The sequence below is a fragment of the Microchirus variegatus genome (assembly GCF_963457635.1).
Source record: "Microchirus variegatus genome assembly, chromosome: 5".
NCBI classification, from domain to species: Eukaryota; Metazoa; Chordata; class Actinopteri; order Pleuronectiformes; family Soleidae; genus Microchirus; species Microchirus variegatus.
Window position 1 is genome coordinate 14,579,931 of NC_139806.1, and position 17,456 is coordinate 14,597,386.

The 17,456-nt window shown below is 40.0% G+C and overlaps 1 protein-coding gene across 1 annotated transcript; it reads left to right on the forward strand.

Moving 5' to 3' along the window:
* The first annotated feature begins 117 nt into the window (after window positions 1-117).
* Window positions 118-15,998, forward strand: stk11 (serine/threonine kinase 11). The gene is made up of 11 exons (XM_083890108.1): window positions 118-253; window positions 1,025-1,979; window positions 6,591-6,674; window positions 6,867-6,956; window positions 7,203-7,335; window positions 8,657-8,793; window positions 8,930-9,057; window positions 10,309-10,366; window positions 11,148-11,341; window positions 12,900-13,156; window positions 15,312-15,998. The coding sequence occupies exons 2-10, from the start codon at window positions 1,696-1,698 to the stop codon at window positions 13,106-13,108; spliced, it is 1,317 nt and encodes a 438-aa protein (XP_083746234.1). The 5' UTR covers window positions 118-253; window positions 1,025-1,695; the 3' UTR covers window positions 13,109-13,156; window positions 15,312-15,998.
* Window positions 15,999-17,456: the final 1,458 nt, after the last annotated feature.

Here is a 17,456-nt window from a genome sequence, read left to right on the forward strand (position 1 = left end):
AAACCCATTGTTGACGTTCTCCTCTAGGAAAAAAAAACTATGATTTGACGCATTAACGTATGAGCTGTCAGTCAGTGCGAGTTTGGGGGGAGGTAAACAAGATGGCGACAACCTGAGTGGCAAGAGTAGCACGAAGAGTCAGAAAATTTAACTGATACCTTGCCAGACCTTATCAAAACATTTAATTCACCACGGACTGCAACACAAGGAGGAATTGCAACCTGCAACGAAAACGGGATTCATGAGGATTTAGGTGAGATCCAGTACCGCGAGTTAGTTAGGATAACTAGCTAGCTAGCCATTTACAGTGGAATTTGAGTGGCTTGCTAATCGGCGCAACTCCGGTTAGCTTACTATAGCTGGATTCGTGTGATTTATTTTCGCATTCTGTCGATAGTTGTGTTGGGTGTCCGCATTGATGCTGGTGTCGTTGCAGCTTGAGCCGTAAGCACTGCAACCGAAGAACAAAGCCCATCGCGCTGATTTCTTCTGTTCCACCGGCAAATGAGGCGAAGTTGGCTAACGCTAATCTCCAGGCACGGTAAAGTTGGCTAGCTAGCGCTACGTCCACCGCTAGCTGCAGTTGTGTGACGCCGTTTGGTTCATCCTCTCCAGCCGAACACAATCAATTTGCATTTGTATTCAAAGTGTCCTGGTCAATACAGGCGGCAGTGTTAAAGCCTGCATTGGTCACCAGATGTTTTATTATCGAGTAGCCAAAAAGTGCAAGCTACTGCTGGCGAGCTAGTTCATTCAAGCAGATGATAGCTTACCAGCTAGCTACTGTTAACATTTAAATGCCCGTTTTAACCCAACAGTCTGTCAGTCGTGACTTTCATGATCACGTGTTTAAATAAAGCGCGGTGTTAGAAATGCACATGTGTGAAATTAGGAAATTTGGTGAGATGAACTGATGAATGTTGATATCTGAACATATTTTGATACTAGATTGCTGACTTAATTCGGAAGCGAGTGAAGGCTATGTGTGTTTTCTAATTAAAGTTTAAATGACTCATGTTTTCAGGCACCGGGCTGTAGGGACCGTGGTGGCATGGAGGACACTTGAGGACGGCTGGACACATCGGCTGGTTCAGTCAGTCGCCTCCCAGGAGCCGGCCTGACACCACACATTTGACTGATACTGCTGCATGCTGTTTGGCTGTAGACCTGCGCTTGGGTTCAGTCCAGCCGTGCACGTATATGTCGCAAGGAAAACTATACTATGCACCATGAAGCTTCGATAGATGTGCTGTCCTGCACAGCCTTGAAGAAGGTCTTTTCTCCTCTTTCTGAAGCTGCATTCATATAGAGGAGGGTGACAACAAGAAGAGAAGAATAACATTTTAGACTCACTATCTTCCTCACTTGTGTTCAACTGCACTTGTCACACATCGTGTACATACTGTACAGTGTAAAGCACTCAACCATTAACAACTCAACGGGACCTGATGGGTTGTTCATCTCTGTCTGCACCGCACAGTCCTAATGTTTACAAATTGGGATTGATCCCCCACCTCCCCCTCAACTCTCAGGCATGACTACCCCCTCTCTCATGTTCAGTATTTTGTAATCGGTCTGTATTGCATCATTTGGAATCAAAATACTCACTGACTGAAAGGTTACCACTGGATTACTCTCCAGCAGCAGTCTAGCTATAAACAGTGGGTTTAATCTGTAGCTGTTGAACTGTCAATCATGAGTGCCGAGGAGCTGCATCATCTTGACTATCTAAATGAAAATGAACTGATGGAGATGGATACTTTCATTCACCGCATTGACTCTACAGAGGTGATCTACCAACCACGGCGGAAGCGGGCAAAGCTGATAGGAAAATACTTGATGGGGGATCTGCTCGGGGAGGGATCTTATGGCAAAGTCAAAGAGATGCTGGACTCAGAGACACTTTGTCGCAGGGCTGTCAAGATACTGAAGAAGAAGAAGTTGAGGAGGATCCCTAATGGAGAAGCCAATGTGAAAAAGTGAGTAGTTTTTTTTTTTCCTTGCATTTAATTGTTTAATTAATTAGTATCTGCACTTACCGTTTGTCACTCTGTTATCCATCACTCTCTTGCCTAACCAACAATTCTTAACATTGCTTAATCATCACTATTCACTACAGTTGTTAAAATGTATATTCCCCTTTCTCGTATTTTTGCATTTATATATTTTTGTGGTAGCTTAAAGGGAACTATAATATCTTACATTTAGTACAACTGCCACATTTATGGTGATTTATTCATCACATAGCTTATTTTTCCTAATATAACACATACTGTTGGTTGAAAATTATGTCTGTTGTCCCTGAAATTATTTGTTTTTGCATCTGTAGTGCCTCATTCAACCATTAGCCCTCCATAGGTGTTAGATTTTGTAAATTAGTAATACATACATTAATCCTTATGTTGTCTAATTACATATTTGAATCAACTTTATTTACTTGTAGTTATAAAGTTATTGGCTGAAGCCTTTATCAGCAGTCTAGACTTAATATCTTCACTCCTCCTAATCTGTTTTTATGCCTCTGATTTCTATGCATTCTTACTTTTTTTTCACATGGCCCATTTCCTGATGAATATCAGAGGTTTTAATCACACTGTAGTTTATTAAATATTACTCCAGCCATTAGCTGCAGGCCTGTACTAATTACAGTCAAGGCTTTAGAAAAATGTCAAAATGAGTTCACAGAAAGAGAGAAGAGCTGCAGGATTGTATGTGGGGTTTTTTTAGGCTGCAAATTAAAATGCTCTGAATAACAGTTTTTTTTCTGATCCAAGTCAAATACCCACACAGACTTCAGTGAAGCTTCTCCAAACACTTATTGGTAACTGTTTCTAATTTGATGACCATGTTCTTCCTCAGTTGATGCATAACAGAACAGAATAGAATCAAATATCTTTATTATAATTGCACATTCACACAGTACAACAAAATTGGATGCAGAATTTAATGCATTTCTACCAGTGTAACATCAGCGTGACAACTGCATTTTTTGTTCAGTTAGAGTAAAATAAATCTGCCATGCATTCATACATGATCATTTAACCAAAGACGGACATATTTATGTTGATAAATGACATGTTTCCCATGTCTGTTATACAGATACTTGGAACTCAAAACATTATGCAGCAGCTGAATATTTCCACTGGAGTGTGTGCTATGGTGGTTTGAAGTGTAGAAATCAGTGACAGGCTTTACTTTAGGTAGATGGGGCAAAGACAAGTTAGGGAAACATTAACATTTAAGTTAACAATGCTGAAAAATATATCGTGCACCAAGAAATTGGTGTTATGCATAATTTCCAGCTACTGTATGTGTTATATCAGGCGGTTATTATCTGTCAAGGAGCGTTTTCAATCATTTTCAGTTATTTTTGTTTTCTGTTTTCTATTTTTGATTATCTTTTGGCCTGCGCTGAGGATCTGGGTAAAGGAAAAACAAAAAGAATCTAGCTTTTTAAAAACGTGGTGTGTCATTTTAAAATATAAACAACATTCAAACCATTGTCAAATCTGCATTGCGCATAGGAAGTCATGTTTTTTTTGCAGATAGACGGAAGCAACAGAAACATTGTGCTAATATAGCAAGACAGCTGAAAACCACAAACAAGTAGCCAAGAACAGTTACTGAAGTGAATTGTACTGCTCACAAAACCCGGTTGTTCAGCAATTTCATGGGATTAATGCCTCTTGCTGTCGAAGGCCAAACGGGAAGAATTATTACAAAAAAAAAATCAAAAACATCATGAAGCTGTATCTTCACCAATAGGCTCACTTAGTGCAAACATCTGCTGCATTTTAATATGTTAAAATATTGTCTTTGGGCAGCATTTTTTTTTTCTCAAGGAAATGTTTTTGTCGCTTTGTAAAATGCTCACTTCGCTGCACTGGACTCCATTGACGAAAAAAACCGCCCACCTCTGGCTGCTTCACAGTACAGGGAGTATGTAGAGATTAATCACCTCATACAGTCAACCCCATTCCATTCTCACTATCACTTAAACATTGAAATAGAGTGCAGTGTTTGCAAAAACAAAGTTTTATTGAAATCAGTTCAGTAGTTTTGGAGTAATCCTGCTAAAAGAGGCAAACGGCACTCAAAACGTAACCCCATTCATGGAGGATATAATCTTTGATGTAAAATAAAGGTGGTATGATAAAGACCTCTTTACAATATTTAGCCTTAGTTAGAGGAGGTTAGAGGAGGATGTGCTATTTAAGTGCAAGTCTTTAGCTTCAGACAAAAATGCCATCCCTTTGGTGAGCTTCTTTTAGTGTCGAAGCAGAAATGAAAGAATCCAAATCATTTTCTGATCAAAACCGTAAAAATTATTGACTCCTTCAGTCCTTTTACGAGACGCCACTTACGCTGCGGTCCTGTGTTGACCAGACAGACATGTTGTCAGAGTGTTGTGAAATACACCCATATCTGATCAAAATTCACTGGTGCCATGTAGACCACATTTGACATGATGTAATATTCCAATGTAACGCAGAGGACAAAAACATTAGAGGTTCAGCGTCTCGGTTATAAATAAAAGGTCCTTGTGAGAGAAAGCTACTTTGAGGACAGACTGTTCCTCAGTTGAAAACGTCTCGCATGACAGCTTGGTTTGTGTTCGCTGCAAGTGAAGGTGGACAATAAAAAGGGAAAAAGCTTAATGGAGAGTCATCGTGGTGCAAAAACCCAAGGTGTTTATAAATAATAACATGCATATTGTTAATTATAAGCTAATATCTAGCTACAAATCTTCTCTTTTTCCCTGGGTGATGTGGTGTTTTTTTTGCGACCTTGTTAACATTTTTCTCCTCATTTTTAAAAGAGATCCTGTTTATACACATACAGTTTTAGGGACAATGCAGTCGTGACATTGTTGTATCACTTTGTTCATATGACCTCAGCAGTATCCCTTAATGTGAGAAAATGCTATGTTCGTGTTTCCTGTGTGCTCCTTTTTTCTATATCCCTCTCACATAGCGGTGACCACATGTTTTTATAGCCAAAGCAAGCGGTATCCTTGCGCCTGCAAAAGCTTGTCTGTATGTGGATGCCATAGTAGCCGCTAGCCTTTCCATTCAGCCTCTGTTCAACATTCCTGTCTTCCACACACCCCCTGCTTTCACAGGGTTACCGTGGGGACGGGCACGCTCATACAGGCATTTATCCAGCAATGCCACTCCCATTTCTATGGCAACAACCCAAGAAAGCCATGCCCTTGTTCGGAATGACAGTAGGCCACATGGGTGCGCACACATGGCATAAACTAGACAGGCACTGTGCATCAGCTCAGTGTTGATGCACATTTTGATCAGTTGTTTATTGTCCTGGCACGTTCGAGGCAAAATATCGACTTGGTGATATATCGCTGTCTGTCCTCGTGTAATACGATAATCGATGTGCCAGTGCAAATATGATATTTTGATTAACTAAATGAAGGCACTCTAAAATAAATGGTCCCTGTCGGTTTCACTCGCCTGATGTTACTTGATGTCTCAAATGAATGAGGGAAACTTGGGCGGAAGTTACCTGGCCGAGGAAGAGGGTGTTTACAGCGGGATAATGGGGGAGAAAACTATGCTAAGAGATGCCTCGTCCATGTTCAATACATAGACTTTATGCACTATGTTCTCTGTTTTGTGAATAAATAGAGAAATCCTGCGCTGTTCACTACCATGTTGTATTCATCAGACTGATATCGTGACGTATTGTGATATGTCATCACAGTAAATTATCGCAATATTATTGGTATCGTGGACTAGGGATGGTATTGGTCCCATAATGGTCAAAATCACTGGATCAGTTATCGGACAGATAAAAATATAAAATCCTATAAATTGCATGCTTCACTATGCACAGACTGTAAAAAATGTTAATGAAAATTAGCAAAAGCATTTAAGCAGAAGATGTTTGGGTGGTTTGTTTCTTCTTTTTGGAGAACAATATTTGTTACACAGTTGAAAAATGATATCTTTGAAATGACATGAATTAAAAGCTTCATAGTTCATAAATAGTCTAAAATTATGTATTGAACTAATATAGGTATCGGTAGATATTCGAGTTTGTGATATTGCTATCATACACAAAAAAGAGGCATCTTCCCATCCCTATGGTAAACCATGCATCACGTATCGTGACGCACCCTGTGATTCCCACAATGGTCTTTCACATAAATAACACCAGTTTCCAGTCTGTTTCCCTTCCTCTTTGGGTGCATTTGGATTCCTAGTTTAGGTATCTTTTTTTTATCCACATGGTGCATTGTTGTCTTTTCTCCATATAAGCAAAAAAAAAAGACTGGTATTACAGTATCATACAGTCTACTCACGTTTGCCTGATTTCTAAAACACATTAGGTATTTTACTTTCATAAACTGATACGTGAGTATAGTGAACAAACGTACTAGAAATATCAGTGTTGAAGCAGTAAAAAGCTTGTGCTCATGTTATCAATATCATATGAGTGCTGGTGTACGTCTTGTAGCCTTCTGTCTACTTTGGCACCAAACAAAGGGCCTATTAAATTATGTATAGCATATATCTATTTGCTTACCTGATGTTCTTACCATGAATTGTGTTTCTTTTGTTGATTCATAGGGAGATTCAGCTGCTAAGAAGACTCCAACACAAGAATGTCATTCAGTTGGTGGATGTCCTCTACAATGAAGAGAAACAGAAAATATATCCACTTTTTGTGAAATGACTGTGTATTTGAGCTGATTTTTGATAGTCAATGATTTACAGACGGTAAATGTTATTGCTGAGGGTTATTTCCATAACTTATTATATCTGTGTTAGCCATTAGATAATTGACTCACTTAATTAAAAGATCTGTTTGTTTGGTTTGGAAAATCCCCTTGACTCCTGACGTACGTATATGGTGATGGAGTATTGCGTATGTGGGATGCAAGAAATGCTGGACAGCGTCCCAGAGAAAAGGTTTCCAGTATTTCAAGCTCACGGGTAAGTCTCTCTCATTTCCTCTGTCCTCTTCTCTCTCTTTCTCTCACTCTGCCTGCTATATTTAGTCTGTGCAAAGCTGCAGCCTTTGCTCCAAGTCTAAGTTTAGATCCTCAACTGCAGGGCCTCTGCTGTTAAAATAACTGACCATGCATTGTGTGAATGTGTGGTTGCTGCAGAAAGCCTCTGAAGCTAAAGCACTAAGTGATGATGAAGGCACATCAGATCATAGTCCCTCTCTCTTTGCAGGTACTTTTGCCAACTCTTAGATGGCCTTGAATATTTGCACAGCCAGGGAATAGTTCACAAAGACATTAAACCAGGGAATCTGCTGCTGACCACAGACGGGGCACTTAAAATCTCCGACCTGGGAGTGGCAGAGGTAAGTGAGGTGTGCAAGTTAATGGTATTTGTTGTTTGTGACATGCTCTTCCCCCTCCTGTATCTACGTTGTTTTAGCAACTTAAGCTTGTAGTGTGTACATTTTACATATAAATACAGGGTATCCGCGGGGTCTTAAAAAGTCTTAAATCCAATCATTTGAATTTAAGGCCTTAAAATGTCTAAAATTCTCCTAAAATCTCATAAAAGGTCTTAAATACAGTTTTGAAAGGTCTTAAGTCTTTTGAGGATGCGATAACATAACTACAACACGGAACTAAAGTCGGCCACCTGTGCTGCCTGGTGAGAATTTATCGAGCACCACTAGCTAGTGTGCGCACCGCGGTGTGTTACAGCTTAGCATAGCAGCGGAGCAAACTTAAGGAAAGCCCACAGCTAAGCCGAATTGCTTGCATAAGATGGGTAAGTGCAAGTTCAACGATTTGTGGCTCCAATTTTCCTTCATGTCTTTTGTAAAAAAAAAAAATTGTGAAATGGGTCTTAAATTGTATTCATAATGGACTTAAAAAGTCTTAAATTAGACTTGTTTGACCTGCAGAGACCCTGAAATAAATGTCCATTACATTCAAACCATTTTTAAATGGTTTCACACAATGCTCATTAAGCCTATCAGCTCCACGCAACTCTCTGTGTTTCTAAGGCCTTGTTTAGACTGCAACCCAAATCTGATTTGTAAGCACATCCGGTCAAAACTGATCTTCCTGACCAACTGTTTATTATATATTGCAAGTGATCAGATCTGTTAACGTTGTCTAGTCTAGTCTTCCACATGCATTGTGATTGCAAGAAATCCTTGTAAAAATGTATCTTGTGCTTTTTGACTGTCCAGACTGCCAAAAAATCAAGCTAGATATAATCTGGGTATGGTTAAAAATCTGATTTGGGCTGCAGTCTAAACAAGATCCTAGTACTGTATAGCAGTGTTTTGTACTCGTGTTGCCTGGCAACAATCCCATGCTGCACACAGGAATGACGCATTTTACATCATGACGTAACACTTGTAAAGCAAGACACAGTTTTAGAAGTGGGCTCTACTCCTGCACAATTCATTTTCTCTGCTTAATATTAAATGAACAGAAAAAGCATGATTTGTCAGTAGAACACAAAGCAAAATGAATCTGCAAATCACAGCTGCTGTTCCTGCACCATGCAGCTCCAAGTTTTAATGGATGGAAGTCTGGACGAGTATTGCTTTGTTTAAAGATGGATTTACAACGCATATCTTACAGAAGTACCATAGAAACAAAACTCTAATGTTGTATTTTTTATTATTTTCATAATTAATGTCATGTGTTTTCCAGGCCCTTCACCCATTTGCAGAGGATGACACTTGTCGGACCAGTCAAGGCTCTCCGGCCTTTCAGCCTCCAGAGATTGCAAATGGACTGGACACCTTTTCAGGGTTTAAAGTAGACATTTGGTCTGCTGGTATAACACTGTGAGTTACATCAGGGATAACATTCGTAGTGTTTTATAGACAAATTGTTTGCTAGGTTTTTTTCAGTGCCACACCAGCAACCAGTGTAGTTTAACTTGTGTTCCTTGATGCCTGCTTCTTCTTTTTTTCCATTTAGATATAACATCACGACGGGTCTGTATCCATTTGAGGGGGACAACATCTATAAGCTATTTGAAAACATTGGAAAAGGAGACTACACTATTCCCGAGGAGTGTGGACCACTCCTGTCGGACCTGCTCCAAGGTTGGTGTTGGAATTAAACGTCTCTGTCTCTAAATGTTGGTGTTACTTATAGAGGTTAAGGTACTACAGGATAGATCTGACTGCATCATGCATTATTTTAACAAAAGTTATTGGTAAGTTCTCTCTTGATATGTTTCTCCTTTTTGTGTGGGTATTTATGTAGCATTTCAGAATATTAATTGTATAAATGGAGTTGGAGCCAGCCAGCAAGTCACAAGGAATTCCCTACTGCAGTGGCTGCAATAAGAGCTTCCCTGCGTTTGTCCAGCAGGTGGTGCTGTGATACTGACTCTTCAGCAGGGAAGGCTTTCTCCAATCTGTAGAAATCCCTCCAGCTGCTGACGTAGTTTCCATTGATCTTGAGCCAGCAGCGGAATACTAAACACATCATAGTGAGGCATTGCCTTGAGTGGAATGCTGCAATGCTTCTATTGTAAAAATATATATGTATATACAAAATTATATACATACATATATGTATTTAAAAAAAGAAAATATGACATTTGCAATAGCTTATTTTACTGTCAAATATATATAATCTCTTCAATGGCAGCAATATGACCATGTCCATGAAATCCAGAAAGAATGCTTGGAAGATTGTTTGTTTGTACCAACTATGAAACCCAGTTAATGGTGGAATGCTTTTTATCCTTTCATGGAACCCACTCTGCACACCTTAAAATCAGGATTTAAATCCACTTTTAAATGACGCTGTAATGAAGGTGTTTTGAACATTATTTCAGTTACATTCAGTCAAATATTTAACTGTGAGTAGGAAAAGAAACTGCTTTCTATTACTGGTCCTCCATCCCCCCCACTTTGTGTGAGAGTGTGACGTCTGTGTGTGATGACGCAGCACCCGAGAGATGGTCCATAATAACATGGTCTAAAATAAGCCCTGTGCCACAAAAGGTGTCCTTCAGCAGGCGCAGCACTACTATCAGCACTCTGCATGCCGCGCCAGTCTGCCTACAGGGAGACAATTACATTATTAGGTCTGGATACGCACTGCATCAGTGCCGACTTATCACTCAGTGTTTCCCACACAACTCGACCAACGTTAACCACCAATAAGGCATAACATTTTCATTGCAGTAATGGAGCTGTTTCTCCTCACTGTACGTCATTGATGATTGAGATCTGGACACCAAGGGAAATCATGACTTTGCATTCATTTAAGTTCCTTTTTGCTGCTCGTCCCCACACAAGAGTGTAGAAACCAAAGTAAATTCACTTTGATGTGTTTTTCAGGAATGCTGGAGTACGATCCTATGAAGAGGTTTTCCATACAGAACATAAGGCAACACAAGTGAGTCATTCAGTCTATAATATTCCTGAGTCATGATTGATGAACCCATTACCTCTACTGCTTTCTAAGGCCGTCTTCAAAATTAAAGTGCGGCAACCCCCGTCCATTGTTCACTGACCTGGGTGGAGCTAATAGCTAAGCTAAAAGCTGAGGTGGCAGATGCTTTGCAAGATAATAGAGAACCAGAAATACATCCTTTGTCTTTCTAGGAGGACCTTTTAGCTTACTTTTTTACATTTTGATCCACTGGATCCAGAATACTTTCTACTAAATTTAAATTGTAATTTTGTTAATTTCTAATTTGGATCAGATGCATACAGGTCCAAAACCTACTCTGGTGGTAGAGGGTCTAATCCTGCATACACATGCCAAATTCTGCTTAAGTCTGAGTTTTACCAAAGTTTTACCTAATAACAGAGATTGTCCCATTATTATAGATGAGGATTTTCTTAAAAATTTGATACTGTTGTCGGTCAGTGGGGCATATTCATACTCAATGGTAACATACTTGGGGGATCACCTGCCCATCACAAAAATCATTGATCCGTCAAAAAAACTGTAGATGGGAAGTTGACAAACTTGCAGATAAACCCATGACATTACAGTCTCCTTTATGTTTTTAACGCATTTGTATGGGTCTAACTGATATCTATTCCATAAATGTCAGCATATTCCTGTTGCATGCTAGAATTATAGTATCAATGTAAGAATTTAATGTGTGACATACATGTGGTGTCTGTCACTGACGTGTCAATCCCCCCCCCCCCCACGTCTCTGCCAGCTGGGTGCGTAAGAAACATCCTCCGTCCGAGCCTCCTGTGTCCTTCCCTGCCAGCTCAGAGAGCAGGGACCCTTGGCGGAGTATGACGGTGGTGCCCTACCTGGAGGACCTCCACGGTTACACAGAGGAGGATGACGATGAGCTCTATGACGGAGAGGATGAGATCATATACACTCAGGACTTCACAGTGCCAGGTGAGCTATTTAAACCATTAAATCATTCATACACGTTTGCTTCTCTTTTTACAACCTGGGACGGTATGCAAGCAATTAGTGGATTTGTTGTGTTTTGGCGAGTTCTTAATTCTTCTCATTCACCGTGAGATTAGTCCCTGTGTGTTTTGCCTCTTGTCACTCAACACTCAAGTATTTACTTGAGTCATGAGTCACTTTCATTTGGCCTGACATGCTACGCTTGATAGAAGTTTGTTTTGTTTGGTGGATTGGGACTTTATTAATGCATGAATAATCAGCCCTCTAATAGTTGAGATGAATGCATAATGGCACCAAACAGATTGTATTTTTTCCTGTTTTATTTTTGTCCATCTCTTCCTCTATAATTCAAATCCTTTATATGTCTTTAGGTGAAAGCCAACAATAAAAAAACGCACCAGTCAGTTTTTGGTATCGAGAAATGATGCCCCACATACAAAAAGCAAATGGAGCTTCAGAAAGCGATTGAAGCTATCTAAAAATAGTGCGGTTGCAATGGTTTTGGCGTGGGAGTTTGAATGGTTTCTCCAGGGTTCACGCCTACACACGCGCTCGCTCACAGTTTGCCTTTGTTTGAGTGAAAATGAAAATTGTAAATGTGGTAAAAGAAACAGTTTAATTTGCCACATTTCTTTCTTTATTAGTAACCACACTGTGTGTTAATATCCTCTGCTGTTGCAGAGTAGAAGCTCATTTTCACACACCGATGACAAACTTGCTCACACTCACTGTTCTGCACTTGAGCTGTATGAGTCATACAAATGTTAGGGCTTTTTTTGTTTCCGGTTGTTGTCAGAATTTCTCATAGTTATCTGATCTGCCGTTTTGCTGTTGCTGCTGAAAAATACACTTTTTGATTAAAACACACACATTTCAAGTAAATGTTGCAATAATATGCCACTAATACATCCCATCCTAAACCCAGAACAAAATATGCTTCTCAAACAGTGTGAATAACCAAACAGCCGCAGCTGCATTTCTGTCAGCCATTTGCTTTTTAAAGGCTCCTTATTAAAAGTTACAGCTTGTGTAGCAGCAGGTCTCTGGTGAGTTTGGGGTCACCTATACAATTTTTTTTGTGTTTTCCATTAAAAGTCACATTTTTATTCATCAAAAGAGTTGCAAAATGAATAGAAAATATAGTCAAGACATTGACAAGATTAGAAATAATGATTTTTATTCAAAATAATAATTTTTCTCTTTCGTCATTGCACAACGGTTTTCAAGGGTTTTCTAATCATCCAATAGCCTTCTAACACAATTAGCAAACACAATGTACCATTAGAACACTGGAGAGATGGTTGCTGGAAATGGGCCTCTATACACCTATGTACATATTCCATTAAAAACCAGACATTTGCAGCTAGAATAGTCGTTTGCCACATTAACAATTTATAGAGTGATTCATTTAATGTTATATTCATTGAAAAAAAAAAGTGCTTTTCCTTCAAAAAAATAAGGACATTTCCACAAACCAATAAAGCAGTGCTTGTGTCTGCACTTTTGTAGAAGTGTGACCGTTTTTGTGTCTTGTGCTTAGGACAAGTGAACGAGGAGCATCGGGATCAGGGGACCGCAGATCACAGTCCAGCTGTAGCCAAACCGGTTTGTGTGAATGGGACCGAGGGGGTTTCTCTGAACAGCAAGGCCAAAGCCGAGCGCCGTTCCTCTTCGTCGTCCAACCCCTCGCGCAAAGGAGTCTCTACAGCCAGCAAGATCCGCAAGCTCTCCACCTGCAAGCAGCAATGACCCCGCCCCCTCCCCCCTCCGCTTCCTCCCTCAGCATCAACCCACCTGGTGAGTGTGTAGGCTGTTAACAGAATCTAGGACATCCTGAACGCAAGAATTGCCTTGGAGCTGACCTAGGCATTTATTCATTTATCACCTATCACTTCAGTCAACTCGACTTTATTATTTATACTAGTGGGATGCCTTTCATATTACCTATGTTTAATATAATGACTCATATTTAAGTGTGATGTCTCGTTTTGATCCCTGTCCAGTTCTGTCCTGAAAACTACACACACATACACGTGTCCATCGAGTTTCCCACAACAGCACTCCTCCGTGTTTGTACAGAATATATAAAGATATATAAAGATATATAAATATGTTGAGCATCAGTATTTACACCATTTTGCTCTCAGTTTTGCATGTGTACACACACACACACACATATGCACACAGCAGTGGTTTTAGGTAACGGAAAGCTCTCCCTATTTATCTACCAGCAGGTACTTGCTGCCTTTGCAGCAGCAGCAGTACTGATTACAGAGCAGTCTGTTCTTGTTTCTCTCTAAACCTAAGATGTTAACATTATTTATTTCACTGACATTTATGCAGCTATGTGTTGTTGTTTTGTTTTTTTTGCAAATACAACTATCAGATTGAGACAGTTACAGTAGATAAATCGGATCGGGAGCCAAGAAAGCTGATGGGGACATCCCTACTCTTTTATTCAATAGAATGAAATATTATGATAAGCACTGATGGAGGAAAAAAAGGTGCAGCAGTACGAGATGGAATTTGGATGTATTTGAAAAAGACACAGATGTAGAGATGAAGATCTGACAGGAGGATGAAAGAGGAAATCGTGGAGAGCGAGAGAGAATCTGTTTTGATATTCACAGGGCAGTGCTGTGACTCACCACTGCTGTACAGACACACACATCAGTGCTTCCCCATACAGTCATAAAAACTAGATCTGGTCTGGTCTTGGCAGAAGACCGATAGAACGATCTGATTCAGGCGGAAAGGAGGTGAGGATTTAAGTGTATGCACCGATTTAACAGGTTGTCTTCCTCTCTTTGCAGTCACCACCCACAGTGTGCTCTTTAAAACTCGCACATACAAATCCACCCATGGCATGAGGCTGTTTGTCATGGCTGCAGTGCAGAGGAGATACTGTTTATTAATTTTCTCAGGCAATGACTCATCCTGGATGAGATAAAGTGGGCTGTGCAGTGTTTGTGTGTCTCTTTCTTGTCCCGGTGTATGAGTCTTTTGGCATTTGTCTTATTATGGTTGTGTCATACTCGTCCAGGGGTGAGCAGTAGGTTTATCCACAGAGACACAATGACACAGATGATGGCCACAGATAAAGTTTTTGAAAATATAATAATTTAACCCATCGTTGTGTGCAACATGCATGGAATTTACATTTTAAGTGTAATCTGTTAAATAAATACAAGCAGAAATATGAGTTCTACAATGGGACATCCATATCTAAGGATTAAAAGACTGGCCCTTTCTTACTTACTGATTGTTTGAATCTTGTCTTTTATACTGTACTAATAAATCTTGTTTTATTGAGTGCATTTTTATTTTTCGCTGTGAAGCACTTTGTGATTTATATCTGTGATATAATACATTTTGCAAAATGTATTGTAATACAAAATACATTTTGCTCGCTTGTGCGGGAAACCCTTTTAACTTGCCTTTTTTAGAGATTCTGAATTTTGGCAAAGCAGTGAACTGTGTGCAGAGTGGTTACTAAAACTTTGATGACCTGTTTCATGTATTTAATATTACCTTCCTTCATTTCCTTTAGTGAAAGTACACAATATGATTGCACGTGAGAGATTGGAGAGACAAACGACATTTATTTATGTTAAATAATTCGTTACCGAGGTTAATATTATTATGCACGTACGTATTATGCAAAATCCAAAAACCGGAAGTCCACGAAAAGTTCTATTCTTGGCCGCACTGGCAGCACAGACTTCTACACAAACTTCAAGTTATATATGACGCCAATGTGTCATGTCACAGACATGTTCATTAGCACACCAGGGAACTAGGCTAACTTGGAGAAATAGGATATAATACGAGTCCTTTAAACTATTATATTTTATCAAAATTCATTTTGCGCCCCCTGTTGAATCAAGCTGTCCCTTGCCTTTAAATTATTATTTTTGTGAGTTTGTTACCCTTGTGTCTCTGTCCTCCTCAGGTTTATCTGTTGCCGTCCTGTGTCTGGAATCCTGACAGTCATGGGAGAAATCTGCTGACGTTAATGCTCCTATACCTCCTTGGACCACTGGTCTGCAGAGTCTTTTGAAGATGCGAAGAAGTGTTTTGAGTGATGTGGAGAAAGAGGACAGAAATGTGGTTTTTTTCTGCTCTGAGACTGAGGCACTGGCTGTGAAAATTGTGGGTTTTTTTTGTCCCCATGTTTTGGCTCCTTTCAGGTCCTGTCATCCATTTCTGTCATCTGGTAATTTCCCTCTCTCCGTCCCATCTGGCGGAGAGTCCAGTGTCGCACTGGATATTACAAATACCATCACCCTTGTACCCCACCCATCCAACACGCACACTTTTCTGTTTGTTTTTTTTTGACCACCTTTGTTTTTACAGAACCCTAATGGCAGTTTTCGAGACACATTGTGATGTGTAAAAAAAAAAATTAAAGAGAAAAAGATAACCAGAATAATTCTATATTTAAATCTGTGATGAGAATAATTATAGTACTTTACTACTACCAACATAAAACCTGCATGCTGTTCAGAGCGGGAAGAAAGGGAAAGACTGACGGACTGAAGTCTTGAGATTCACTGCTGACCTGTTGGGTGATTTCTGATTTCCATTTAGTTTCTTTTCCCAGTGAATATTTTTTAATTATTATTTATATAAAATATCTCCTAAACAGGCTGTTTTGTTGAATGGTCCTTCCTGTTTAACAGTGGGTTCAGAGTACTTTCCTTATGCAGTACAACTCGGAGGTATTTGTCCTGTTTTTATATTTTGGCTGTCTTCCTCAAATCTGTTCTGTTGTGGCAGACCTTGTGATCAAATTGAATTGGTCAATCCAGATATGACCATCCATGTTCATGGGCTGCTTTGGTAAACCGTGTCATCTCACTCTCCTTACAATTGCCTTGTGACGTCGTGGTGCAGAATTCCTCTGTCGCACAAGAAAATCTCTGTGATGGAGGAGTTGGTGCTCTGCATCGTAAGTGAGTACTTCTGGTGACAGCAGAGTGTTCAGGCTGTGATGCAACTATAAAACCTGATATGAATCACAACCTCAAATGTGGTAAGAGTTAGATTTGTGGGGGGGGGACAAATTCAGATTGTTTCTTTACGCCCATAATTTTAAAATCCAATATGGACAAAAACAATGTCTGAACACAGCTTTTGATCCCTGCTACCGGTTTGTCCTCAGACTCTAGAAAACTAAAGAGCCGATGATGCTCGGCTGCAGGAGATGTGTCATCACAATCGCCCCGGTCTGTTTTCCTGCGACTCTCTTTGATGTGCCGATCACATCAGCAGGAGCTCTGCCCCCGTCTTGCGCAGTCAGGCCCATCATCGGCTCCTCGCTGGGAATAGATCAGAGATCTATCTGTCAGGTGAGTCACCACACACTGAGGGAGGGAGGGAGGGAAAGAAGAACGGCTCTCCCCACGTCAGCAAAGTCTACAGAGAGGTTCTCCGTATGACACCGTGCACAGTGAGCAGCATGGTGTGACGCGTTGTGGTGTTCAGATACGTCGAGTTATATCAGAGGTGTCAAACTGGCGGCTCGCGGGCCACATGCGGCCCACCATGTTGGAATGAAAACATGATCTTATAATACATGTAGTTGTTCACAGTACTAAATGTATTACATTTAGATTTGTTTGCATCATAAATATGCTTTTGTTGTGAAGTACACCTCAAAACAAGCACTTTTACTGTGAAATATCATGAATTTCTTTATTGCGTTATAACGGTGGAATATTGTGTGGTCATATTAAGCACATGTTGCCCATCTGTTTTTTTTCTCCTCCTGACCGGACTAGCTGTTCATTGGCCCCCAGGTCATTAACATTTGACACCCCTGGGTTTTATGGATCACATTATAACAGCATAATGGAGTTTCTGTACATGTTTGATAAAACGACACACGTGATATGGTTTGAACCAAAGCAAAAACCTGCCATCACAGCCTCCCTGCTGACACTCTTCACACGTACAGTAGGTAATTTAAAAAAAAGAAATCTGCACATATAGAGGAAAGAAAGCTGTTCATTCTCTGAGATCCTTAAAGCACGTCACATCTGACCAGAGCAGCTGCAACAATAAATCACTCGGTCTGCAAAAACATAAATAGGTC

What these genes read in the sequence shown, in the direction of transcription:
- stk11 (XM_083890108.1), top strand. Translation starts at nt 1,696, where the DNA reads ATGAGTGCCGAGGAGCTGCATCATCTTGACTATCTAAATGAAAATGAA. An exon ending in CCAGTATTTCAAGCTCACGG is followed by an intron (nt 6,957 to 7,202) that starts GTAAGTCTCTCT and finishes CTCTCTTTGCAG; the next exon opens with GTACTTTTGCCAACTCTTAG. An exon ending in TCAGGACTTCACAGTGCCAG is followed by an intron (nt 11,342 to 12,899) that starts GTGAGCTATTTA and finishes TCTTGTGCTTAG; the next exon opens with GACAAGTGAACGAGGAGCAT.